This window comes from Syngnathus typhle, linkage group LG8 (assembly GCF_033458585.1).
Source record: "Syngnathus typhle isolate RoL2023-S1 ecotype Sweden linkage group LG8, RoL_Styp_1.0, whole genome shotgun sequence".
Classification (NCBI taxonomy): Eukaryota; Metazoa; Chordata; class Actinopteri; order Syngnathiformes; family Syngnathidae; genus Syngnathus; species Syngnathus typhle.
Window position 1 is genome coordinate 10009434 of NC_083745.1, and position 27635 is coordinate 10037068.

The following is a 27635-nucleotide window of genomic DNA, read 5'->3' on the forward strand; positions in this document are numbered from 1 at the left end:
AAATCTACTTCCTCCTTAACAATTGCACCATGTCATTTATGGGAAAATAAAATGATAGATAGGATGTGGTTCATCAATATGTAATTCCCCCAATAGGAAATCCGGGTTTGCAGTTCTCGTCAGTTGTCAGATGTGTGTGTGAGTCGTGGACTGTAATTTGTTTGCAATTGTCCAGTTCAGGCACCTTTGTTGCTCAGTGTGCAGCAGGCCGAATCAGATGTGATAGAAATAGGATGGCTGTAACATAATGTATTTCTGTAATCTGCAGTTTATGTTGACAGTGTCAGTCTACAATAATCTCCTGAGACAGATTTCTCCTCTGCTTTCCGTGGTGCATATTTAGTGTGTTTACACATCATGTCACCAAATAACTTGTCACCCTTTAAATAGGCTAACTGAATCATCACAAATTTGAGAACACCCCTATGGTCAAATTAGCCATTATGCCATGTTTGCTGATCCAAATAATTCTGATTCCAAACAATTAAAAAGAAAAGTCTAATTTTCACAAATTATTTCAAATATTTATTCGGTTTTCCATAAAAAGAAAAGCAACAAAAGGTCAAATGAAGAAATGGGGCAGTTCTCCGGACAAAACAAGGCTCTCCCAATGTGTCAGGATACAATGACCACTAGAGGGCGTAAAGTGCCAAATGTTTACCATCAACAAGATTTCCTACTTAGTGCAATTCAGCTTGCGAAGATGCTACTTAAAGATGTCATCCTTTACTGCAGGCCTACAACCTTTCCTCAATGGAGTCACAGGTGAGTTGGAGGCTATCCCATCTGATTTTGGGCATGTATTTAGTGTGTATTACTGAGCATTACGTATGAAAGCACACCACTGTTAATTCATGAGGCAGCAGTCCAGTCCTATCCATAGAGAGCTAATTAGAAGTGATGTCCTGTGAAGGGTAAAATAGCAAATAAACTTCTCAACGAGCGCCCACATCTGTTGCTTCCGTCACTGCAGAGATTTCTCCAAGGCACCGGGACACACTTTTAATTGACGCAGCTCAGTGCACACACATACTGCCTCACCTGTCATCATGACAAGTAAAAAAAAAAATACACAATATAAAATGGATATGAATTATTATTATCTGTCCATTAATATTTATGCATGACATTTTTAGAGTCAAAATTGCAGAAATGTCATATCTCCTGTTCAAATACAAAAGTAAAACTCTTTGTTTTATTGATGGGACACAAAACCCCAGTATAAAGGCACAAGTTGCAGCAGATAGTACTTTGCCGCACTGAAGGGGGGCGTCCATGAATCAATGGTTGCTGCTGCACAGATCTGTTATTTTGTGCAATCTACCCAAAATTGATGTGGACTGTGAAATGAAGAAGTGTTGTCATGGTTTCCGTACGCATCTCTGTGCACTCGCCCCTCCCCTCCTGTGTCTACCCATAATCATGCAGTGTAATGGCCATCACCTGCCTCTCCTTACCTGTCTTGTATTTAAGTCCTATCTGCGTGTCGCTCCCCTGTTGGCTTGTTCTGTTAGTTTGTCGGTTCCTACTGTTACTCTGTATCTGTTAGCCAGCCCTGTCAGTCAGTCCCGTTGTTGTTAGCCCGTCTTATTAGTTTGCCTCCCTGCTTGTTCCTGCTTGTTTGTTCCCCTCATCCTCTCCTCCAACACCCTTTTCCCTCAATAAACCCTGATCCAAGCTGCATTTGGTCACCCTGCCCCATTCCTGCATTTTGTGCTGAAGAATAGATGCATGGACTTCATCTACAAATAAAGGTAAGACCACAAACAGTGCAATGTTGATGAGCTACAAAATAACCAGAATCCAATTGAATAAGCAACACTTTTGGGTTTATATATTTGTAAATCTGTTCGTGCCTCACCAACTATCAACCTTACTGCACGTCAGTGGTACACACACGAACACACGCTCACTTCACCTGCCAGGTTTAAGAGAGATGAAAGAAAAGACACTACATGATGAAATTCACAGCTGGTATTACTGTTTGTGTTCCCACGAAGATTGCATGAAAAGATTGGTTGCATTACTTTGGATAGTGTGGTCAAGCTCTGAAAAACAGAAATGATCAAACAAATTCAAGGGCGAAATCAAACATTCTGATTGACTCTGCCAGAGATTATTTTAATGATGTTTGTTATGTTTGTACTGTGAGGATGGCCTCCAATCTGTTTATTCCTGACAACCTGGACATTTTTTTTTACCGTTTTTTTCAGTGTATAATGCGCCCCCATGTATAATACGCACCCTAAAAATGGCATGTTGATGCTGGAAAAAAGCCTGTACCCATGTATAATACGCACCCAGATTTTGACTCCTACTTAAGTCCGTGAACGTAAAATTATTTCAGAAAAAAGATCATCTTTGGGAACAACCGGATGTTCTGCCGGTCAGTATCACTGCGCATGCGCTAGCATACTCAATAACGAAGAAATGTTTCGGATTTGTGTAGGGTACATTGTGACAGCAAACGAGCAGGTGATCTAGCAAGCGTCTGATACGAGAGCATTGTGTTCGTATGGAGTGTGTTTGAAGTGAACAGCAGAGAAGAAAGCGCATCTGTAATGGCGGCCTCCGTATGATATCCGGATTTAAAAATAAATAAAATAAAATAATAATTTTGAGAAAAAATCGTTTTTTGTTTTTTTTGTACCCATGTATAACGCGCACCCCAGATTTTAGGACAATAAATTAGCTAACTTTTGCGCATTATACATGGAAAAAAACGGTAAATGTGTCCTAAATTGTGGTAGTTAATAACTAAAGAAGGGCATTAAGCATTGTCATATTATAGATACTTTAGTTTTTGCTGTTACATGTAGTTTGTGTGTATTTCTTTTTGCAGCATTTCCCAACCTTTACGCAGCCAAGGGATCGTTTATGTAGCACCCGCACTCACATTGCAAAAAACATACATGTTAGGTTAATTGAAGACACAAAATTCTCAGTGTAAATGTGTGTGTGAATGCTTGTTTCTCTGCACAGGTGGCTTGCGACTGACTGGCGACCAGCCCAGTGTGTGTGTGTCAGCTGGTATACAGTATCATCTCGTTCATCTGCTAGTAATATTTTAGAATCAGAATGGATGGATGGCTGGACGGACGGATGAATGGATGGATGGAAATCAGAAAAGTGCATACACAAATACACTATGACGACAACCTGGATATTAGACTGACGTAACAGTTCTGGTGTGCAAGGAACATCTCTACAGACCCTTCTCACCCAGGTTGCAGTCTGTTTGAACTACTCCCCTCCGGACGGCGTTATAGAGCTCTGTACGCGAAAACCAGCAGACACAGAGAGAGCTTCTTCCCCCAGGCTGTTTCTCTGATGAACTCACACCACTCTTAGAGTCTCAGTCATTACTGTGCAATAACATCCTGCTCTCCACACCTTTTTTGAATTGTCACTGTTTGTACTATGTGGCCTCTCTGCATCCATTGCAGCCTGGTCATCCTGGAAGAGGGACCCTCCCATCTGTGGTCTCTTCTTAAGGTTTCTCATTTCCCCTAGCTGGACTTTTGAGTTTTTCCTTGCCCTCTTGGGAGTTTAAGATCAGGGGATGTTTGAGAATATTTGCCATTTTTCACATGTCCTGAGTGGTGTTAGTCACCTAAATGTTGAACAGAGGCTGTGATTTACCGAAGTCAAATTCCTTGTTTGGCACGCTCAAACATGGCGAATACAAAACTCTTGAATCTAGAATCTGGTCTGTGTGATATTCAGCTATGATGAGAGATTGGAGTATAGCTTAATCACATCACAGGAGCGTTAAAGTGTGCCAGTGGAGGTGTGGGATGAAAGGACTTGACGATGAGGCCATGACTCTAAACTTTTGACGTAAAAGTTGCACTGGTGATGGAGATACAGGTAAACAGTTAGAAGTGACAAAACGAAGGGCATAAAAACTGCGCTTTCGCAGGTGGCATCAGCAAACTACATCACTGGGCAGCACTAGTTCTTATATAGCAGAGGTGGGGCGATTGAAACCAGGTGCATCACTGGCTTTTGTTTTAGCCACGTCCAATAACTAAATAAATTTAAAAAATCCCCACCATTTGCCACTATGCGTCATGTATTTATACACAAATCTCAGGTTTCACTTTATAGGGACTCAAAACAGAGCTGTTCATTGGATAAGGATTCTTTACATAGCTCATCCGGGTTTTCATCTGCCGCCTCACTGGTGGCTTTTCACAGATGTGTACTTTCTTTATTGCATTTGGACCTGCTCCCACACAGAGGTGCCCCAGGTGCCTCTTCCTGCTGCTTCGTTTATTTAGCGGCTTTATGTTTTTTATTGAGCTTTCATCAAAGCCTGTGGGGCCTGTTGACAGCTTAGCTGCAAAAAGGAATTGCTGTGGGACTCTAGGACAGGTGCACGCGACACGACACTAAGGTCGCAGCAAAGTACGGCCTGTTCCTCATAAGACTGCAGTCTGTACATGTTTGTCCTCAAATAACTAGCTATTGTCTTGACTGAATCGCATGTCCGTGCCTATTATGCTTCTGCTCCACTTCTCAAGTCGCATGGCTGCTGTCGGTTCAGCCAGTGCATACAGACACTCTAATTGGGTTAAACTGAAAGACCTAAAATGGGCTGCAGCCTCCTCTTGCAGGATGCTGCCAGTTCCTCCTGTCGCCGTGGTTGCAAGCACAGCTTCCATTTAACACCGGATTCCAGTCGTGCAGAGTCAACACTTGCCGTTTTTGGGGAGGGAGTGAAAATAAACCACCCAAGAATGCTTATTACCTGCACATGAATGTTTGATGTTTGTTGTGGGTTTGCAACTCGATACAAAGCTGCTCAAAAACATTATCGACCGTCTCAATAATTATTTTGTACTCAAATCCAGTGGTGTATTGTTTTCATCATTTTTAGTAATGGAATTAGTTGAAATGCCCTGCCCCAGGAAAATAAAAATGAAATGAATTGAAATTAAGTTGCGGACTACGGCTTTGTTTTTATACTGGTGTTCATTAATGTGCATTGTCCCTCTTTGAATGAATGAATGAAGTTTGTCAAAACTGGTTCACCAGTTTTCTGAAGCTGAGCTGTATCTATCCAGCCGTCTGACCAAACAACCAACCGCCCGTCCGTCCGCCCGCCCACCCATCCATACACTGCAGGTTTACATGCATTGTTAAAAGTGACCACCAACCCTTACCTACTTTACACGAGTCAGCACGGAAAACCAGCTAGAAAACTTATTGACCTCATCAGTTCCGCCCAACCATATGCACAGAAATGTTCTGGACAATATTTAGATCATAATAGAACAACAATAACACAGTTGGGGCTTAATAGAAAAACAAATTTCCCCAGTACACTTTAAAGTGCTCATAAAAGAACAAATTGAGAGTTATTAAATTAGCTGAATTTGACAATCAATTTCATGACCCAATTGTGCAAATGAGCAAATAAACTGCTCAGCAGCTAAACGCAGCTTTGCAATGTCTCGTTGATAAATGGATAAGAAACACAAATTGCAAACACAAGAGGGTGAAAATGTTTATCTGTATAATAATTGGAATATGACTCGGTACCCGACAGATGCTGTGCACACGATGCTGCGATTGCAGCTCATTTTCGATGCAGGCCACATTTTAGTTATGGTGTCCCTCCAAAGACTGTTATGACGGTAAAACCATATAAATGTATACTTGTTAGAACCATCCATCTCATATGGATGAAGTGGAATGACAGTTACCACAGGAGGTTTAGGACTGTGCAACTCCAAGACAAAAACATGTCACTCTAAGAGATGTTCGAGTCCGGTGAAACACTCAGCTTGATAGGGTCACCATGAGGGTGACCTAGATGATGTTTGGAGGATGAGGATGTGGAATTACAAGTGACGTGCACTGCAAAAGTGTCACTCACGGCACGCTTCAATGATGCATTATTTTTCATTTTTTCTGAAAATCAGGACTAGAACGTTAGAGATAAAAGGAGAAAATACTACAGTTGTGTGTATAATTTCTTTTAGACTTTTTTGACACTCTATACTTTTTCAGTTAGCTGCACTAGCAAAAAAGAAAGAACTATTGGTTTAGCCAATCACTATTTAGTTCAATGCCAAACTTGATTATACTGAGATGCCTGTGTGTCACTGTGATATCACCTGCTCATATTTTTTCACTTAACAGACTAACAAGCAAGCGGGTATCTCGGTCACCTGAATGTCTGCCAGCACCCCACCTATTTGCTTTTCAAATTAAAAATTGTGCAGGTTCCCTTCTAAACATGAAAAAGTCAATATCAGATTGACAAAGAAACAATTTGCTAGATGCTGCATGCAAACATTGATATACACAAAGCAATCAAACAATGTCAGATTTTCGGGGGGGGATTGGAGTGCCAATTTGTTTAATATTTAACACAACTTGGTTCTAATAAATAGTGCTAATGACCACAGATTTACCGCCATATATTCTTGGAGTCAAATTAGCTGCAAATGAGTTTACTCAGGGGGCTTCACAATGTTCTGTCCTCACACTGACTGTCGACTACCCCTCTATATCTTTTATTTCCCAACGGTTTGTTGTAACTGTTACTTAATGAATCCAGTTGGGACTTACCGTGATAAATGCTAACGTATTGACACATTGTGATTTATAGTAGCTTCCTCATTGGAGATGTTCTTGGGCTGTGCCACCAAGAGAGACACTTTCTACCATACATTTACTCAATTTGTGCATTGACGGTGACTCGCCACACTAATGAGGCGCCCTGAGGACCGATGAGTGTGGGGGTATCATTATATTTCTTTCCTCTAGCACACATTGTGACGATGTGACATGATCAATTTAAGGAATATTAGAAGAGAAAAAGTGTATTTTTTTTTTCTAGGCAGAATATACTCTAATTAACGGAATATGCAGAAATGTACTGCTTTTATTTATTTATTTATTACAGGAAAAATGTTGATGATGATCACAGATCATGGAACTTTTACATGAATCTGTGCTGGCTGCTCGATATCAAATATAAATAAGTGATCATGTGCACAACCAAGTCTGTGTGATTTTAAATATCCATATATAATATCCGTGTATAATTTGGCTTATTTTAGCAGAAAAAGTCTCTGGCACCGCGTCTGCTTCACAATCCAATGATGATCTTTGCTTTCTCTGGTGCAACCACATGCATTTAGAAATCCTTCTAAGAGAATATATATACTGATAACAATCTCATCCACCGACATCCACTTACACTGTCTCAAACAAACGTTTAATTAAATCAAGTAAACTAGCCATATTCTTGCTTCACACCTCAGCCCTAATTTACTGTTCCTCATTGACTTTTTTACTTTGTGCTTATTTTATGATGGAAAAATATTTTCATGTTGAATAATAATGGTAAATGATGTAGTGTTACGCAAGAATATGGCTTGTTTACATGATTCAATTATTTTTGATCTTGTGCATACAACATCAAGATTAAATCTTTATGCTTAGCTTTAGGCATTGTGAGATTGTATAATTCTTGAGCACCGTGGAGGAGATTGTTATCAGCACGAGGACTCCGATTAGGATTTTGAAATGCTCCGGGTTGTACTGAAGAAAGAAATGAAGCTCCAACCTGCTTGAGGTTGCGTTGTTCCTTACTGATCAACTGGAGGGGCAATATTCGTCCAGATTTTGCGATGTTTTCCTCTCACTGGACAATTATCTGTGCTTTTCTTGAGTTGGTTTTAGAGTGATAAAAGATTTTGATCGAGTTCTACTGTGAAAAAAGCTGAGAAAAGAGAAAATAAAGGAATCGATAATGAATGTGGTTTACGACAAAAACGTATTGTGACCTTGACAAAAAAAACCTGATGGAGGCAGACAGCAACTAGTTTGGATGTGCCAGAATGGTTGAAAGTGGTAGAAACACGTGATTTAGGCATTTAAGCAAACGTCTGAATTTTAATGGAATATCTACATAAGTGTGTAAAGGCACATACATATATAAATTATACAAATTTTCAGGCTTGTGACTTGATACCCTCCCTTCTTCAAGTGGGGTGTTGTGCACGATTTCAGAGACAAGTGGTGTTGGGCTCATATTTAAGCCGGACCTGAACTCCACCTTGTCTCCAGATCAACATTTCGAACAAGCCATTTTGGAATATTATCAAGCATTTTGTTACTTGAATTCACAAATTGTTTCTTGCCCTGCACCTTGCCTGCCAGCGTTAAGCTCCGCCCCTTGCTGACTTTGAAGCATTGGATTCCTTTTTCCAAACTGGACCTGGAACAATCCATTTTTGCAAACTACCTTTGGCTTGATAAAGTCATCATTGTATTGGTCAACTGTCTCCAGTCTCTGCAATTTGGCCCTCCAGGTGTCCACAGTTCTAACATAAACTTTCCACATAATTACGTGATACCGAATTTTCTTTCTAGTAGAGCAGCAAAATACACTGTGGGTGTATTTATTTTTCGGTTTGACATTGTCATTATGATCCTGACAACAAAGTCTGAAGTCTTTTATTGGAGTCAGTGAGTTGTGACAAGAGACTTTCTATTCTATATTATCCCAACACCACAGGCAGCTGCTGTAGAAATACATCCTTCAATTCTAAAGCAATAAATCTGGCGTCTAATATGATTTTATGTTTTTATAAACACACTATATTTTATGTTTATGAATATTTTTCGTTAGACTTCAGAAACATCATCTTTTCATCTCGATGAGAACATTTTATTACTTTTGTGTATGCCACTTTTTCTATTACGTTGAAACACTCAAATTCTATTTCCAGTCTACATTTCAACTCCCATTTGTGTCCTTTTTCTGCTGTAATGCATTCTGTCCCGGTCATAAAACTCCATAAACGGGAGTATATTTGTGTAATGGGAGGGGAGGAGATAAAGCAACACATCAGAATCATTCTAAAAAAGCAAAAGGAAATTGAAAACAACTTAGAGGTGATATGACCGTTTGTGACGTGGTGCGCGACGCATAAAATTGAACATGTGTCTTTTTGCGAGACAAAAGTCATACCTCATTTGACACTAAAAGTTAAAAGAAAAAAGCCTTTATAACTTTTCTTCTTTATTTCTCTTTGTTTTACTTCCTGGATCTCTAACTTCTGTACCAAGTTGAATCAATGTAGTGGAACCATACCTCTGAAGGTGATCATTTAAATCACTTATTACTACATTGCATCATTACGGTTTAGATACCTAAGGTAGTATGATTTAATTTCTAAAATTGCCACAGAAAGACATACTTAGAAATAAGGCAAGCAAAGTGAAATTATTGTTTACATTATGAAACAAGTTTCATATGCAGATCCCCAAATATAAATAGCTCCGTCAAGTCAAACGATAAGTACCGTATTTTCCGCACTATAAGGCGCACCGGATTATAAGGCGCACCTTCAATGAATGGCCCATTTTAAAACTTTGTCCAGAATAAATAACTCAACGTTGCTCAAACGCTAATGCAATCACAATATAGTAACACTCGAAATAGTGAGAACAATAACAATACATCAATAACTCAACGTTGCTCAAACGTTAACATCACACAACACACAATAAACACGTAAAGCTTACTTTAATAAATTAGTCCTCATCCACAAATCCATATTGGTCCATATATAAGGCGCACCGGATTATAAAGTGCACTGTCAGCTTTTGAGAAAATTTGAGGTTTTTAGGTGCGCCTTATAGTGCGGAAAATACAGTAATAAAAAATAATAAATTTTTGATTCCTCTTCGTATTGAGATTATGACAATGGTTATGGGGTGTAGAGTAAAATTGTTGCCAATTCTAAAATAATTCTAATTGTAATAAAAGAGTCTCTCGACATTGTCTCACCAGATAGACATAATGAGGCCAATCATGTTATTGCAAAATTCTGAGACACCTTTGACACATAACAGCATTGAAGTGAATGCTTGTCTCACCATGTCAAGAATTCAGTACAGTACCGTGGAATAAACATGTCACGTCATCAATGCAATATATGATGCTACCTTGTTGTAGTGAATCTATCTGTGCGTATCTGTGCGAGAGCACACGATGACTGACAGCTGCAAAGCGCAGACGTGTCTTGAAGCAAGACAATTGTCAGCCCTCACCGCTCGAAGCGTTTCCCTCACCTATCGATCAGCTGCAGTCAGGACGCATATGTCCACAGGAAAGGTCACATGCTCTTTTCATGCCTCTGGTGTCACAGTGGACAAAAGCCATCTGTGGCGTACACGGCAGCCTACATTTGGAAGGCATGCAATCAGCTCGGGATGTTAACTGTGCCACTTGATCTGGGGAATTTCAATTTCATCACATCCCCCTAAAGAAAATGGCTGAGTTCATTTATCCTTGCAGCCTTGTAGGAACTTTGATGAGATTATGTTGTTCCCTCTAGTTGGCATGAAGAGTAATGTATTAATTATACTTAATCAAAGTCTGCAGATTATAGAACAGAGTTGCAAGGCTGAAAACTGAGACGACTGCATTCCAAGTGCTCGCAGGCTCCACGCGGGTCATGTTAATGCGTTTAAAATGCTCAACGTCCATTTGCTGAGGTTGAAATTTCAAAGTATTTGCATCTTATTAACTGCCCCAAATAGGAAAATGTTGCTCCTGGAATTTAAACGAGATGGCTATGCAGTCGAGGTGAAGACTCGGCATCGCTACTTGGGATAATAATGATGTGTTCATTCATTCATCTGCAGTTTGGAACAGCCTCTTGATCCTCAAGGGCTACTGTGACACGGACATGTGGAAAGTCATTATGTCAGGGACTACGGGTGTATTTACATACCACCAGGGAATTCCTATCCTGATGAGGATAAAGTTTAAGATACCTCCTGGAATGCTTGCCAGTCCATGGAAAGCCAACATCTAAACCCCACTGGATGTTTTAGAGCTTTCAACACACATAACATTCTTTTTTTGTGGCAGGTCATAGAAGTAGCCAGAAAGAAATACTCTATCATAGGAAGAACATACAAACTCCTCATGTTGAAGTCCCTAAAGCCCAGTGACTGTGTATATTTCATTTGTCAACATGGGATTTGTGATTAAAAACAAAAACACTGAAAGTTGCGATTGAGTTGTGGATTTTCATTTGAAATTTTACAGGCGTCACAGAAATTTGGCATTTGGCACTGAGGGTTGAGGGACTTCATTTCAAAAAGCTCAAGGGCAAATGACAAAATTGCACGTAAAAAACATCATTTTTACCACTTGCATAAAAATCATTCAGAATCAAATACAGCCTAAAATCTGCAGATGCCCGACATTGATCTAAAAAATCGCATTACAGTGACACTGACTTGGCCACTGAAGAATATTCCAATCGCCTTCACAATATATTTCAATTTACATTCTAAAGCATTGTCCTCTCAGTAACACCATATTGGCTTTAATATGGGCATACACAGCTCACTGTTCATCGAATAAACAGAACTTCTATCAGAAGTCACATCATCCATTAGCCATGCATGCTTGATTGTCATCTGGCCATCATACCCACAGGAAATATTGGGGGGTGGAGTGAGAGGTCAACCGATTAAGTCATTGAAGAGCTGTGTGTCAAGATGTTGGTTCTCCGTGACATTATTTTGACACCCAACAGCATTTTGTAGCTCTACAGAAACCAAGCCATGCATGAACAAATGAGACCATGAATGACTAGAGTAGAACATGTGATTCTGATTTGATTATTTATTTATCGACAAGTTATTTTGTTAGTCCCTGCATTGAATAAACGAGGCGAGGGATTTGAACAAAGAAGGGCAACGAGAGAAAAAAGGTGCCATTATCAATAAGCAAACATGCATCTTGCTGTGACTTTGTGGCTGTGACTTTGTGGCTGTGACTGCTTGCTATGCATCAGTCAACCCCATTACCAAACCTCTCCCAAATGTCATTAGAATCAGTGACCTTTCGGAAGACCACCAGCGTTCTCAAATACAATAATATGAAACTCAATGCATCAGCTCGACTGTTTATTCATATTTGTCATTCAGTCAGGTCGCATTTATACAGCTTGGTTTCAGTGAACTTTTTTGATTGGGGAATCATTCAGATATGCATCATGGCAAAATGGATGGAATTGGATTTCATCAGATAGGAAGAATGTATGTATCTTCTAAATGTAGATTAAAGTCAGAGTAGAATACAATTTCTGACAATGTGACCGCTGAAAAATGGACGGATCTGATGTGAGCCTTCAGGAAACAAACGCTGATCAGTGATCCATCTGTTCAGTCACTGTTCCGGATCGGGGCGTGCGCCAGGTTTTTAAGCTCTTTTCAGTATTCTCAGTATTCTCTTGCTGCAAGAGCAATTAATGCAAATCCTACTGATGCTTTGTATGCCATTCACCTAAACTCCTCCCAGCATCTTCTCTGAGCTAATTTGCCCATTTTCTGGGTGCTTGAGTGAGAAATTGTTTCACTTTTAGCTCCAGCGATTTTACTTTTGACCTCCGTGTTGGAAAAGAAACAAACAAAAGATTCAGAATATTCCAAAGATTAGCTGTATCATCAAGAAAAACTGTTTGACGTAACCTTAGGTATGAAAATTAAATATAGAATCACACACAGACAAGAAGTCCCATTGTTAGACCAGATATAATTTGACCTTCTGAGGCCATAGCTCTTTTCAAAGTATTTCATCCGGCACTAATCTCCTCTGGGTTTTGTTTCCCACTGCAAACATGACTTCCTCTAAGCATCAGTCAACTTGCAAACTGATTTGGCGTCACTTGAGGTTTCATTCTCAGGCTTTGATACAGGTCCATCCTGAAAGTAGATCAAGAGATAATGATGTTTCGCCCTTGTGCTCATGACACGTTTCATCCATGTTAATACATTGTCTCGTTAATATCCACTCCAAGGTTTTGAAAGAGAAGTCTAAACTGAAGAGGGCATTCTAATTTAGTCCATCGGGCTCAGAACCAATTGATTTTCATGCCACTCTTCCATGAAGACGACACACTCACTTATGTGTTTCTAAGTTTCCACCGCTAAGAGCATCATGATTAGAAGATAAGAAGTTAATTGCGTGTCACGTCAACATCACAAATTAAGGCAGGAACTATATGCCCTGCAAAAAGGTCATTGGGATTACTATCAAACTATTTCAATTTGATTCCATCGGAAAATATGCATAATTGAGTAAGCATATTGGTAAAGTGGTTTGCCCATCTGCCTCGCGCTTAGGAAACGGGTTTGAATCCCATGTTGGAAGTCTTCCTTCTATATTCCAAAAACATCCTCGTTACGTTCATAGACAAGTCATACTAAGTGTCCTTATATGGTATAATAATTGCCTATACCTGCCATTCAGGGTGTTATTGCAGCACACAGCAATATAATGATGTAAAGTAGCCTCAGGAGTAACCAGTCACCAGTTTGTCAGTAGCTAGCTGGCGCGGTGGAAGTGGCTCCTTGATCTTCAGTAGATGTTGTGGTAATGCACGTCCACCCAAGCAAAAGATTTTGGGACTGCTCAGTAGTGCTGTTCAATATGTGATTAGGCATAAAATGCAATTTTTGCCTTGACAACTTTAACGTGAAATCACTAATTTTCAGTTTTGACTGCAAAACTTCAAATAAAATGTATCTGATGTTTTCCAATATTTCCATCAACATATTCACTGTAAGATATTTTATTTGTACATGATGCTCAATATTAAAGATATGAAATAAAAATTATTCCATTCATCTCTTTTCTATATTGTTTGCCCTCACTGAGGTTGTTTATCTCATTCTGCCGTACTTTATTTATATATTTAAAACAGACTCTCGTGAATCAGGTAGCGCTAAAGTTTTCCCTTTAAAGAAATCATGGAAATTTTGATCAGGGGAAGGAATCTCAAGGTAAAATGGCATCACTGTGCGGCTAACTGATGTTAGCAGTTTCTACAATCTGTACACTTATCTGGTGCATCATTCTACACATTAGGATGTGAGCAATCAATGAGTGTAGAAAGACCAAGGTGGCGATTGAGATGGTGTTTGGCTGCAAATTGAACTTTTGACGGTGACCCTGCCAACGGCATGGGCCAAGATTCATCATACATTTAACGCTATTTGCAATCGTCATGAAAGTCGATTGAGGTTCGGCGACTGGTGGGTTGTCAATAACTATTTAAGGTGTACCAGTGTGCAAATCAATTGCATGTTCTCGAAGTCAGAAAGCAGGATGCACTGGGAACAATTTCACCAACTGAGTTCTGAGAACACTGTCACACTGAGGTTTCATATTCTCCATGGCAACGCTTTCATAAACGTTATATATCATCTCTAACATGTTTTCATTCAGCACATTGTGTACTAAAATACAGTAACCTTGATGTATGGCATCCTTCTGCCTTGCTGTGAAAACAACACATTAGTCATTAGGGTGTTTTTTTTTTTTTTTACATACCCTGTGCCATTTTCGATATGAACAGGCATAAACATAGAATGAAAATTCCGTGACACAGTGCTTCATTACCTTTCAGTGGCACTTAGAGAGAAATGCAGCCTGCTGGCATCTGCACACAAACCAACTCAGCCAAATTATTTCTGTGTATGTCCACCATAAAACCTTTATTAACTGTTCTGGCAATTTTAGAGAATAATTTGTCATACGTATAAAAATAAGTTCACCTGTTAAGTTCCTCATGTTTCCCTTTGTGTTAATTACAGTGACACATTTTTGCCGTTGCGTTCAGATTTATTGTGTTTCCGCTAAATTGTGTGTGGGCAGTTAACAGGGCCATTAAACGGCATCATGCTTGTTGAACTGCTTGCAGTTAAAAAAATAACCGTTTGTTTTTGTTCCCTTGAACAATCATCCCACAAGGGTTGTTGTTTCAAGTCCAGTTTTTAATTATTAAAGGGGTTGGGGAGGAGGGCAGGGAGCTGTCAAGTGTAAGTCTTTTATGATCGTCTCCTAAGTCAAGTGAGTGTCATTATCCTCTGTGAAGGTCTGATATTTCCCTGCAGGAGTCCTGCCAATTGTATTTGTTTTTGGTACATCTTTAGCATTGTCCTGTTTAGAAGCAGAGCAGGTCCCTGGAGAGTGTTGCACACACAGCAGATTCCATTTGTCACACTTTCTAATGCCTTCGCCTGTGTGGATCTATTAAAAATTCTCACTGCCAGATAGTTAGCATGTTGCAGACAGATGGGGAAAACAGAGGGGGGGTTGCTGTAGCTAAATAGACTCGCTGTCTCATCGTTGTCAGTAACTTTTCCGTACAGGGGGTGCATGCTTGATGTTGATTTTATGCTACCTGCAGTTGAGATGCTCAATAAATACTGTATGCAGACTAGCCAGATGATGAAATTTCTTTTTCGGAGATTGCAGCATGGCAGAAAGTAAATGAAGATAAATCCTAATGGCGTTCCTAATTGACCACAGGAGATTGGTCGGAGAAGGCCACACGTCTTGTAGCTGCCGTATGCACGGAAAGTGTCACCGGGTTCCAAGAATAACATGTTTGCGTTCTTGCAGATGACATTGACTTGCTTGGTTAATACCAGCGTGACATTCTCATCCTTCCTGATACGTGTCTGGAATGTTTAACAGAGGCAGTCTTTCACATAAATGTCCCTTTTCCAGATTTAAGTGTGTAATACCACACTGCGCAGACACTTTGATGAGCAGGCTATGCTGCTTGCGCCTGAAGACCTTCTGTCTTCCATTAGCCCTCACATTGAACCATTTCCAGATATTACTGTTCTACTTTGTACTTTCCCTAGGATTGGAAAGAAATATTGATCATAAGGCGCACCTAAAAACCTCCAATTTTCTCAAAAGCCGACAGTGCGCCTTGTAATCAGGTGTGCCTTATATATGGACCGATATTGAGCCACTACAGCAGGCGTGTCCAAAGTCCGGCCCGCGGGGCAAATGTATATACTATCTTATACATGGACAAAGTTTTAAAATGGGCCATTCATTGAATGTGCACCTTATAATCCAGTGCGCCTTATATATGGACAAAGTTTTAAAATGGGCCATTCATTGAAGGTGCGCCTTACAGTGCGGAAAATACGGTGTGATATAAATATATATATATATATATATATATAAACAATGACAAAAAGATGAAAATGAAAACATTTTCAAAAGAAAAGTTCTTTTAGTTTTCCTTCACATCAATTTTAAATTTGTAGTTCAGATATTTAGTTAACATAAATGAATTGTGGCAGAGTATCAAGGGATCTAGAGATTCTGTATCTAAGATAAAATGGCAGGAAAGTCACAGGTAGCAACATTTTTCCTTCTTGTAGATGTGGGGTGGACCCGCGACTGTCGTGTTTTTCCTCAGTGTATCGATGATCTACTTCCCGCTAACAAAAAAAGGCACTTTTTTTTTCAGCAGCCGACAGCTTTGATTTAACTCCTCCACCTAACTTTCATGTATTATTCAAAAGCTTTTCAAAAATACAGAAACACAACACGTGTCCGAGAAAATGACTCTTAAGGCTATTTCTCCATTGAAGCATAAATTAATGAACACTTACACACTAAATTCAGCAGCATTGCAACAAATTATCCCAAGGCAGGCACCTCACTTTCTATCCAGTCAGCAGAAAGTGCATCCGAGTTTGCACTGAGACTTCACTTTGCTGCACTGGAGACACTTTGGCGGTGCAATCATTTCAGGAAATAAAGCCCACACGTTTAAATCAAGGGGGACTTGTGCGGAAATGAACCCATCTCTCTTTGAAAGTCTCAGACCCTCAGCGGTCATGCTACATTTCTCGGCGCCCATGCTAATTTTCTCGACATGCACTGAGGGAGGGCCTTTGCAGCCATCTCTCATGCTGCAGGGATTAATATGAAACCTAATAAGGTAATTGCAGTTAGGAATTAACACAGAGAAGCTTCCATAAGAGTCCAAATTGGAAGTGCAGGTGAAATAATCTGCCGGTTGGATAAATTGGGATGCAGCGAATCACGGCCTTGAATTGTCCTGTGTGACTCATCGAGCTCCTCGGGGAGACGTGGATACGACTCAAGAGTCTTGTGTAACGTGATTTACAGTAAGGTTGTGTAATAATGTGGACAGTAACGTAATTACACACATACTGTATACAATTTGCGTGTATAATCACAAAGTAGTTTCTGGGGTGAAGTATCGAATGTGCACTATATCACAGAGACGAACTTTTTTCTCTTATTGTGTGCGCTGTATATTTCTGACCTGACAAATTAAAATTTTGAACTATGAACTATCGTGATGACTTGATATTAACCAGTTACATTGTGCTCACTGTTATTTATTTAAGGACTGTCCTAAACTATTTGGTATCTACTGCTATTTTAAGGGAAGTACTTTGAAGTAGACAAGCGATCTATTATTTGTTTTTCGTCCCACTTGAGGCAACACGGAAGCTGGAGTCTGTCCCAGCTTTACTCAAATGTGCCTTGCAACCTCAACTGTCACCTGTCACTCAGGAAGAAAAAAAAACACTGACAGAGTTATCGGGGGGTCTGAGTATGCCAACCCATTTCTTTGTGGGTCACAACAGAGCTGTGCTTAAAGCAGGAGTTGCAAACTTTTCTCCATTGTGTGTAACATAATGTTTGTCTTTTTTTAACTAGCACATTATTAATCACAGATCGATGGTTTTAAGGTCACGGCTCGATTCTCTTTGGCTACCACAAAAGGGACAAAATCCAAAACCAACCTCTTTTGTTTTTGCGGAAACAGGAACATGTTTACTGGCATTTAAAATGAAACCGTTTGAATATTTTTCTTTCATGCATCTTACATCTTAGTGGTCATTATTTTCCATTTGTTTATCTTCTCTTTTCTCTCAGGCCATTTTGTACCCATACTGTGAAACACCATCTTATCAGTTTTCAAGCATCTGGCTGAATATCAGCAAAGAGCGCACACTTGAGAACTCATCCTTGCTACTTCTGACAGCAGTCACATCATCAGCTAGAATTGCACTCAGTAGTGTCATCATTAAAAAAAAAAAAAAAGTTCAAATATTATATTATATTATATTATATTATATTATATTATATTATATTATATTATATTATATTATATTATATTATATTATATTATATTATATTATATTATATTATATTATATTATATTATATTATATTATATTATATTATATTATATTATATTATATTATAGTCTCTTTCTATGTGTCTATCATTAAAACCAGACTGTTTACTTTTGCTAAATTGGGCCAGCTGGACGGTACTTGCAATTTACAAGGAAATTGGATTACTGCTGGTGAAATCCGTTTTTTGTTTTTTTTGCTCTAATATCAAGGCAAACAAAGCACATGAATATTTCATCCCAGTTAAATTATACCCCGCAATCTCTCCTATCGCTTTAGATTTGTTTTCTCACAATGCTAATGATAAGCTCTGTCTGTGTAATCATCACTTCACTGTCAGGCCATTTTTCCCGCATTAGATATGCGTGTCTGCCTGATAAAAATGCCATTCATCATGAAAGATGAGTCTTGTTTTTTTTTTTTAATAATGATCACAGCTCTTTTCAGATTAATCGATATTTGGCAAAATGAATGCTCACCATCTGACTGACTGAAATTAATTACATCTACCTGAGAAAGTGCAGTGCAATGACTTCAAAACATTCCACTGAATTCCACTGGTAGCAAATGTCAGGGGAGGATGTGTCATAGATTCCTAGACTGAAAGAAACCAATGTTAAATTGAATCATTTTGTGACACCCAGCTACAAAAAAATATTTTATAAGCCACAAAATCGCCAGCATCATTTCTGTAATACATTGAAAAACATTTTCATCTTTACTGACCTTTCAATCACATACTTGAGTGTTTCTTGTTGGGATTTAATGTAGTGCCCTCATCTGTGGTAAGACTTGCGGTTCACAGATGCTCTTCATCCATTCTGGCTCATCTTGAGCTTTCATCAAACGAGTATGGGGAAAAACAAATCAGTGTCTTTATGCGTAAAGCCGGTAGACATACCCTGAAAGACTTGCTGCTATAATTGCAGGGAAAGGTGCTGCTACAAAATATCGATGTGGAGCGCTGCATACAAATGCACAGCACGTTCTGCAGCTTTCTATTTGCCTAAACATCTAAAAGCTAAATACTTTGTGATGGTCAGTCATAAAATCTCTATAAAAAGCATTCAAGTATTGACATGTTTTATATACGTGTATAGTGCTTTGTTTATAATTACTAAAGCATGTTGTTATTTAAATGGTGGGATGGGTTCCAACTTTAAATATTTGCTTATGTGATGTGTTTTTTTTTTTTTTTGCAAAATGCTTAATGACCCCACTCTAATGTCTCTTTTATTAGCGTCTCACCAAAGTATTTGCTTGATTGCTTCAGATAATTATGTTACATTTTTTACATTACATTTTCTGACATTAGGTAGAAAAATGAGTATGTTTAGAAACGGGGTCATTTTTAATTGTTAAGAACTTCTCACTTGTGCCTCTAATAATGATGCCCCAAAACAAGCACTTGAAGCAAATAAGCAAGCACCTTAGCAACAGGCTCATTGGGGTTCTTCCTCAGTAATTTTGTATGAAGTGAGAGGTAAGTGGTGGTCGCAAATTGATATTTTATATTGTCGAACACGCAGTATTTTTGCCTGAGTCACATTTTGGGAAAACAAGAAATTAAACAAAAATTTTAGAAAACACACTGGTAGTTTTTTTTAGTCTTTATTCTTTCATTTACCTTTTAGTTACATTTTCAATAAAAAGAAACATTTTAATTTCCAAAAACATTGAATTATGACTTAGGCAGTTATACTATGTGGCTGATGATATACTTTTTTTTCTCTTCAAATGAATTGACATCTTATAAAAGTTAGTAGTATAAAAAAAATGTCAAGGGATCTGTGACACCATTTTGGAGCGAACACGGAGTTTATATAATGGCCCATCTAACCACCACGAAATCAAATGCATCGTTATTAACCCTCAGAGAAATATGAATAATTAAACCATGACCACTTATTTCGCTTGAATGCACATATTTATTTAATTATTCAAGACCACTGTTATTCACACCTCTTTCTGTGATATGACTGGGTGGTGTGAATATTTAAATGGGAAAAAAAATGTGCGAACTCTGTTTTGCACTGATTTCCAATCTCCATCTTCTAATGTGCTTTTGTGTGCAGTGGATAATGGATGGCACCAAGAATGGAACTGGATTTCATACAGAATCAAGCATAGTTTTTATCATTAATATACATTGAAATAAAGTTTCAGTGACTTTGATCAACTGATTGACTTGAAGGTGACAGTGAACGAAACAAAAGTGAGAATTCAGATGAGGTTTTTTTTCTCCCCCCATTCACTTGAACTGTCTGGCCTGACGTCACCACTGTTGACATCTCATCAGGAATTGCTCAGCTCTATGGAGGAGTGACACACAATGCATCATTCTTATCAGATGAATGACAGGTTTTTGTGAGGCACTGTCAAAAAGGCAGAAATCCAACTTGAGCTTCTCTTTAATGCAAACACAATTTATTCGCTGCAGAGGAGCTCCTGCTGAATTATTGTAATTATTGCAGAGGAAAGAAATTGTGGGCCTGAGAGATGAATGAGCAGATGTTACACTAGCGCCCAAGAGACATCAGCTCACATTAGACTGAGCAGATGAGAACATTAGCAACAGGCCACTCAAACATAGTAATCAATGAGTGTAATTAATTCACAAGAGAGACGGATAATTGATCATTTCACTGCCTGCTTCTGCCTCCTCACTACTCATCTATAATGTTCCTGATATAAAGTTGCTAAGACCAGCGGAATTACATGTTTAATAAGAAAACGGACGTACGATATAACGCGACCAAGCGTTTGAGTGACGCGTTGACATAGTAGCTCAGCAGCAACATCATTGAGATGAGTTTGAGATGCACTCAATGACAGCGCTCAATTAAATCGATTAGTGCACTCTAACAATCACTGCAGGAATGCTGACAAGCATTCACGTAAAAGATGAAATGGAAAAAATACTGACAGCCAATGATATGGGAAAATTATTTTACGTATCATTACTGAAGGGAAATGTTGGAAAATTGTATATATATGTTATCATGCGTTCTCTTTTAGTTTCTATATTACTATATTACAGTAAATGATGTCTCGTTAGATCTACCGTTAGATTAGATCTGCGTACGTGCGTTCGTTGTTCTGCTTTGCTGTTCTTATGTCCACCACAGAATACCACATCAGCCAAGGTGTGAGGTCTTGTCTCGGTCAGCGAGAGACAGCAGCAACGACATTGTGTCAGCCTTCCTCAAGTGGCTGACTCGGCACCTCACACCCTCAAGAAATGGAGCGCTGGGAGCGCCCCTGGTCCTTGCTGATAAGACTGCTTGAACCCATTGAACTTGATGAACTCTGTTTGCTCTTTCCTATGTCGCCACATTAGCATAACGTTTGCAGTAATCTACACACACCAGAAGTTTCCTGCGCTTACCAAAAGCAGAAACCGTTTGCGCTTCCCCCTACCCTTATTTGGTTTCTGCTACACATGTGATGAGGAAAATTCCCCAAATAAAGAGAGCAAGGATGCAGACAGACTTTAGTGTAGGTTGGGCATTGTAAGCTGTCTGTACTGCACTCCTTGCGCAAGCTACGACTCAATATTCTGCCTCACTTGTGGTCTGTCCGTTGGTGCGTTTCTCTTAACATTTATTCACTCTGTCTGTAAAAACCTAACAGAAATTGGGGGCTCGTCCGGGATGATGTTGCTTCGCGTAGACATAGGCGTGAGGTCTCGTCCATTAGGCCCACCTTTAAACACTGCACGCCTGCTCTCGTTCACGACGGTATTTCCTGCGTGCCATGGCGCATAGCCAACGCGTACCTACATTCATTGGCGTTCACCGTGGCCCCAAACACGGCTTCCACTATCACCGTGCCCTTGAAGAGTTTGAAAGGTACCCGACAAGGCTGGCTCACTACGGGTGACAAATGGCCTGGGTATTGGTGGTATTTGACTGTCAATCCAGACATTTCGGACTGGAGCGCCTTCATCACCTCGCAGGTACCAGGTTACTGGCCTCCTGGCTCCAGTGAAGAAGCTGTGTTTTTTGCTAAACGTATCACTTTGAAGAACCAAGGCTCAAGCCTTCTTTTGACCGTTACACTCCCTGATGACACGGTTCGGCCCCCTCACGCTACCCTGCTCAATACTTCCTGTTGGGGTTTTCAGTTGTGGGCTTGGTCCTCTGGGAAGGATCCTCAGTTTCCTATTGTCCTTTGCGTTAACAAAACTATGCGGGGCGCTGACAGTCCCGTGTTGAGCGACTTTTCCAAAACATCTGGGGCAGTGATTACGAGCGTGGCCCTCACCGATGTAGACAGTCACTTTGTGGCCTCCACAGGTATGAGTGGCCAGACTAACAATTGGCTCCTCATGGCCGAGCAAGCTGCTAATGTGACTAACACCAGTTGCGTTGTGTGTATGGGCCCACGGCCCCTCTTGAGAATCATTCCCGCGAGTGTGGCTCCTGAGTGTGCGATTTTTGTGATGTCTACCCCTTCCATTCCGTCTGCTCATCCTTGCTCCAGTTGGGACAAGGTCTATCCCGTTTCCTCCTTGGCAAAGTCCAAACCCCTTTTTTCCACTGATGTTGCTAAAGGTAATTTCACGTGCATCAAGTTGCCCGGTACCGGCGCCAGCCTAGGCGTTTTGTCAGCTCCTTTGTGCACTTCCCTGTTCTATGGCGCTGCCTTTTTCTCACCCATCGCTCGTAGTGATATTTGGTTTTGGTGCAACACTGACAAACTTTATGATAGTCTCCCTTTTAATAGCTCTGGTACTTGCGCTTTGGTGACCCTTTTGCTTCCCGTTTTATTAATGCCCGCATCTACTCATGAGCTAGACGTTTTTATTGATTCTTTTGTGCCCCGACCCTGGTCGAGGGCTAAGCGGAGTGCCGAGTGGCAAGGCGCGGCGGATCCGACCTATATAGATGCCATTGGAGTTCCCAGAGGAGTGCCGGATGAGTATAAGCTGGTGAACCAGATAGCAGCTGGTTTCGAATCCTCCATTTGTTGGTGGTGCACCCTTAACAAAAATGTTGACAGGATCAATTACATCCACTACAACGTGCAGAGGCTTGGAAATTGGACCGAGGCGGGCTTCAGAGCGGTCCACTCCCAGCTGGCCGCGACTTCCCTCATGGCTTTCCAGAACCGGATGGCCCTTGACATGCTACTCGCTAAGGAGGGCGGTGTCTGCGCCATGTTCGGTGAGCAATGCTGCACTTTTATCCCAAATAACACTGCAGCCGGCGGAAGCCTGTCCCTGGCCCTTGAGGGTTTGAGGACCTTGAATGGGAAGATGAAGGACCACAGTGGTGTGAACACGGAGGTTTGGAACAGCTGGCTGAATGTGTTCGGCAAGTACCGCACCCTGGTTTCCTCGGTCCTAGTCTCCCTTGCCGTTTTTTCTGCTGTTTTGACCTTGTGTGGATGTTGTTGCATTCCGTGTCTCCGGTCCCTAATTAATAAATTGATTACGACCGCTATCTCTCCGCCGGCTGACGCTTTTCCGTTGCTCCCTGAGGACGACTTTGAGCTCCCACGGCCCCCGAGTTGTCATCTTCGCATTGACTCCATTGATGAGGCCCCCGCTGTGGACCTGTCCGACCTTTTTCCTGAGTCCGACGTTGTCTGATTGGCTTCGGTCGCCTCCCGGGTGTAAATTTGTTCTTATGACGTATGATCCTGCGGCTGAAAATCTTTTGAAGTAGCCTTTGGGTGATTTGAGGGTCTCTGAGAACTTATGATAAACAGGGGGGAATTGTTGGAAAATTGTATATATATGTTATCATGCGTTCTCTTTTAGTTTCTATATTACTATATTACAGTAAATGATGTCTCGTTAGATCTACCGTTAGATTAGATCTGCGTACGTGCGTTCGTTGTTCTGCTTTGCTGTTCTTATGTCCACCACAGAATACCACATCAGCCAAGGTGTGAGGTCTTGTCTCGGTCAGCGAGAGACAGCAGCAACGACATTGTGTCAGCCTTCCTCAAGTGGCTGACTCGGCACCTCACACCCTCAAGAAATGGAGCGCTGGGAGCGCCCCTGGTCCTTGCTGATAAGACTGCTTGAACCCATTGAACTTGATGAACTCTGTTTGCTCTTTCCTATGTCGCCACATTAGCATAACGTTTGCAGTAATCTACACACACCAGAAGTTTCCTGCGCTTACCAAAAGCAGAAACCGTTTGCGCTTCCCCCTACCCTTATTTGGTTTCTGCTACACATGTGATGAGGAAAATTCCCCAAATAAAGAGAGCAAGGATGCAGACAGACTTTAGTGTAGGTTGGGCATTGTAAGCTGTCTGTACTGCACTCCTTGCGCAAGCTACGACTCAATATTCTGCCTCACTTGTGGTCTGTCCGTTGGTGCGTTTCTCTTAACATTTATTCACTCTGTCTGTAAAAACCTAACAGGAAACAAAACAAATATTATTAGTTTTTCCCAAACCATTCATGTATAATAAATTCTGTTTTCCTTTCTCTGCATCCCAACATCCCCCCCCCCCGCTTGTTTTGTTGGAGGTTTTGGTCTGTTGCTCTGTCACATTTTATTCTTCGTCACCACAAATAAATAAATAAATAAATAAATAAATAAATAAATAAATAAATAAAGAAATAAAGCACATTTGTTTCTACTCTTAGTGTTTTTTCTGCCTTGTGACATTAAAATGAACCACTCTATTCACCCTGCCCACTTCTACGTGGTGTGACAATGAAAACATAGTTGTGTGTTACCATAACAACTACCCAGCATAAATAATGGGGGAAACATGGCTGATGGAACACTGTACTTGAGCTAAAGTAAGAGCCAGAGCAAGGGGAGATTTGTGAATAATTTGAGAACAAGTGGACAGGGACTCAAGAAAACCAAATATGAGTGGAAAAGTCCGTTTTTCATATGACGTCTTTTTAGGAAACACTGAGCTCTGGTATCAACCCTGCCCTTCTCGCAATAACCTGAGGGCATATTTTCATGATATTTGGAATTTTCATACCATGAAATTACATTTCACCTGTCATCTCCCACCATTCAGATGCAATTTCTTGGAGATTTGAAATCTCTAGTTCATTCCTTTTTTGTTTCAGCGGCATCATTAGTGTCCTCAGAGCAACCGCATGAGAAAGTGCATGCTGTCAAAACGATGCTGGTTTTAGTATGCAGCCTGCATTTTAGATCTGCCCCCACAATCAAATTGATTCTTTCCCTTTCAGCCTCCCTCAGTAAAAAGCATCCAACTAGTTGTGCTTGATCCTGCTGGATGATACTTGTAAAGGTAGCCAACATTTTGGCAAGTAACAAGGCAAATATTTGTCTTAATTGATTTATTTTTGCTCTTATATGGTCAATTCCTGTTGTCCTCTTTGTTTCTTTTCAAGCGCGCCAAAGTGTCTAATTTGTTTTGGTCACATTGTTGCTGAGAGGGTCACAAATTGCTTGCACTCAGAATTTACTTGATTAGAAGCTTTGAAGTTACACAGCCTGGAGTAGCTTCTTCTACTGAATGACAAGTTAAAGTGTTCCAGGCACATTTTTTTCTCTCTCAATGAGACAACAGAACAGTCATTGTCTTGAGATTTGAGTCTGTTGATTAGGACCAGCCAGGAGAGTAGTTTTATCTGCAGCCTGCCTTTCATGGCTCTTAGCTTAATTTTTTTTTATAGGCAGGATTTTGGCTCTGTGGTTTGTTTATTTGTTTACTTGTATTCAGCGGTTGAATCACCAGACAGCAGGGCACCTCATTGCCAGCATTGTCATCCTTATTCAAACTCTAACATATTTAATGTGGCCAATTTAATCTGCACATTGTATTTTTGGGACGGGATGGCATACAAGAAATGAACAATGACAATGAAGAATTTTTTTTTTTTTAAAGATGACAGTTTTGTGTGTGGCAGCATCTATGAAAGGGAGATGGTTTGGTTGCTGACTTTTTCATTCTTGATTTAGTATTTTCGGAGAATGACCTTCTCTGTGCCGTCATATCGCATTTTAATTCTTTCCATCATAATTCAGCTACTTACTCATCCGCAAAATAGTCTACCTACAGGATTTGTTTTCCTATAGCTCACTTTTACTCACACAAAAAATAATAGTAGTAGATCAAAAATGCTCTATAATTAAAGAAGTATAAAAAAAATTGTGCATGAAAAAGTAAGCCATTGAAAATGTATTTATGTATTTATTATCAATAAACTTACTGTTGTAGCTTATTGCAACTTGTAGGTAATAGTGCTTCTTTTTCCATGTTTCTCTTCATGCACACAGCACAAAAGAAAAAAGACCAACTCAAAAGATTCATGGAAGTCAAAAACGGAAAGTGATTTTTGAGCTAATGGATTGTCACTAGATTTGAACATTAAATAAGTAATTATTTTTACATAGCTCTTGGCAAGATAATTAATGCATATGCTCGACTGGTCCAACATCTGTTCGCCAGCATTTCCTAAATATTGGCCTCAGAACTTCATTAATTTGCCTGAATGATGTTTTAACATTTAAGAGCTGTAAGTAAACATTTTGAAAAAGGCACACAATGAGTGTGACATTCAGCTTTAATTTGAAGACAAATGCCATGGCTGACTCCGAGTGGAATCTCAGGTTAAGACGTGAAAGTCAAACGTTTCTCAGGAATTGGATGACTGCCGATTCACGATTACTGAAGGACACGCAGTGCGGAGTGGACATGAGAAACAACAGTGAATAAAAGGGGAAATGTCAGCCTGGTAATTTTGGTTTCAATTTTTAATATCGTCCTTTGTCTCAATACAAATGAGAAGTGACCGGCCGCCAGACTTTATTGACCAGTTGACATTTAAACCATGAGAAAGTGTTCTTTCCCTTAGCCAATCATCCACTCTGCAACTACACTGCACTCTTGTTCTGCTTTGCAGTGAAAGAGCATTTTTTTCACTCTAGTGTGATAAGAATACATTTGTACTTCTTTATTTTTTAAATAAAAATAATTTAGGCTCACACCAAGTCGTCGCACTTCACCAACAGATGTCTTAGTAATTAAAGTACAGGCACTTTGACTAGAAAACGGTTTTATCTTTATTAATCTTGTATTCTGATCTAGAAGAGGAGATCTTGACGCATTAAAAATACATTAGAGAAAATTGACTCTTCATTGTATGGACTGTTTACAAATGGCAAACATATACATACATATGTGCGGCGGGGACTATGAGGCGCGCCGAACTATAAGGCGGACCTCAATGAATGGCCCATTTTAAAACGTTGTCCTTATATAAGGCGCACCAGACTATAAGGCGCACCATTAATGCATCATGTCAGATTTTTAATCCAAATCAAATCATTCTCCATTTTATCTTTTTTATTTCAACTTCAGACGCAACAAATGACTTTATAATCACAAAATAATGATCCAGTCTTTTTGATTCATGATTCATAGTCTTCAGCGGGCCACTTATGATTGATTTCATGACACAATGCTTCGGGCCAGTTTAGATTTAGGAATTTGGTCCATATATAAGGCGCACCGGACTATAAGGCACACTGTCTGTAGGTGTGCCTTATAGTCCGGAAAATATGGCATATATATATATATATATATATATATATATATATATATATATATATATATTAGGTAGACTTACACATTTGGCTA

General features: G+C 39.9%; 1 protein-coding gene across 1 annotated transcript; it reads left to right on the top strand.

Annotated features, from left to right (window-relative positions):
• The first annotated feature begins 703 nt into the window (after nucleotides 1-703).
• Nucleotides 704-24342, top strand: LOC133158414 (uncharacterized). The gene is made up of 3 exons (XM_061285639.1): nucleotides 704-765; nucleotides 21672-23206; nucleotides 23524-24342. Exons 1-3 carry the CDS (start codon nucleotides 704-706, stop codon nucleotides 23532-23534), a joined length of 1608 nt encoding a protein of 535 aa, XP_061141623.1. The 3' UTR covers nucleotides 23535-24342.
• The last annotated feature ends 3293 nt before the right edge of the window (nucleotides 24343-27635 follow it).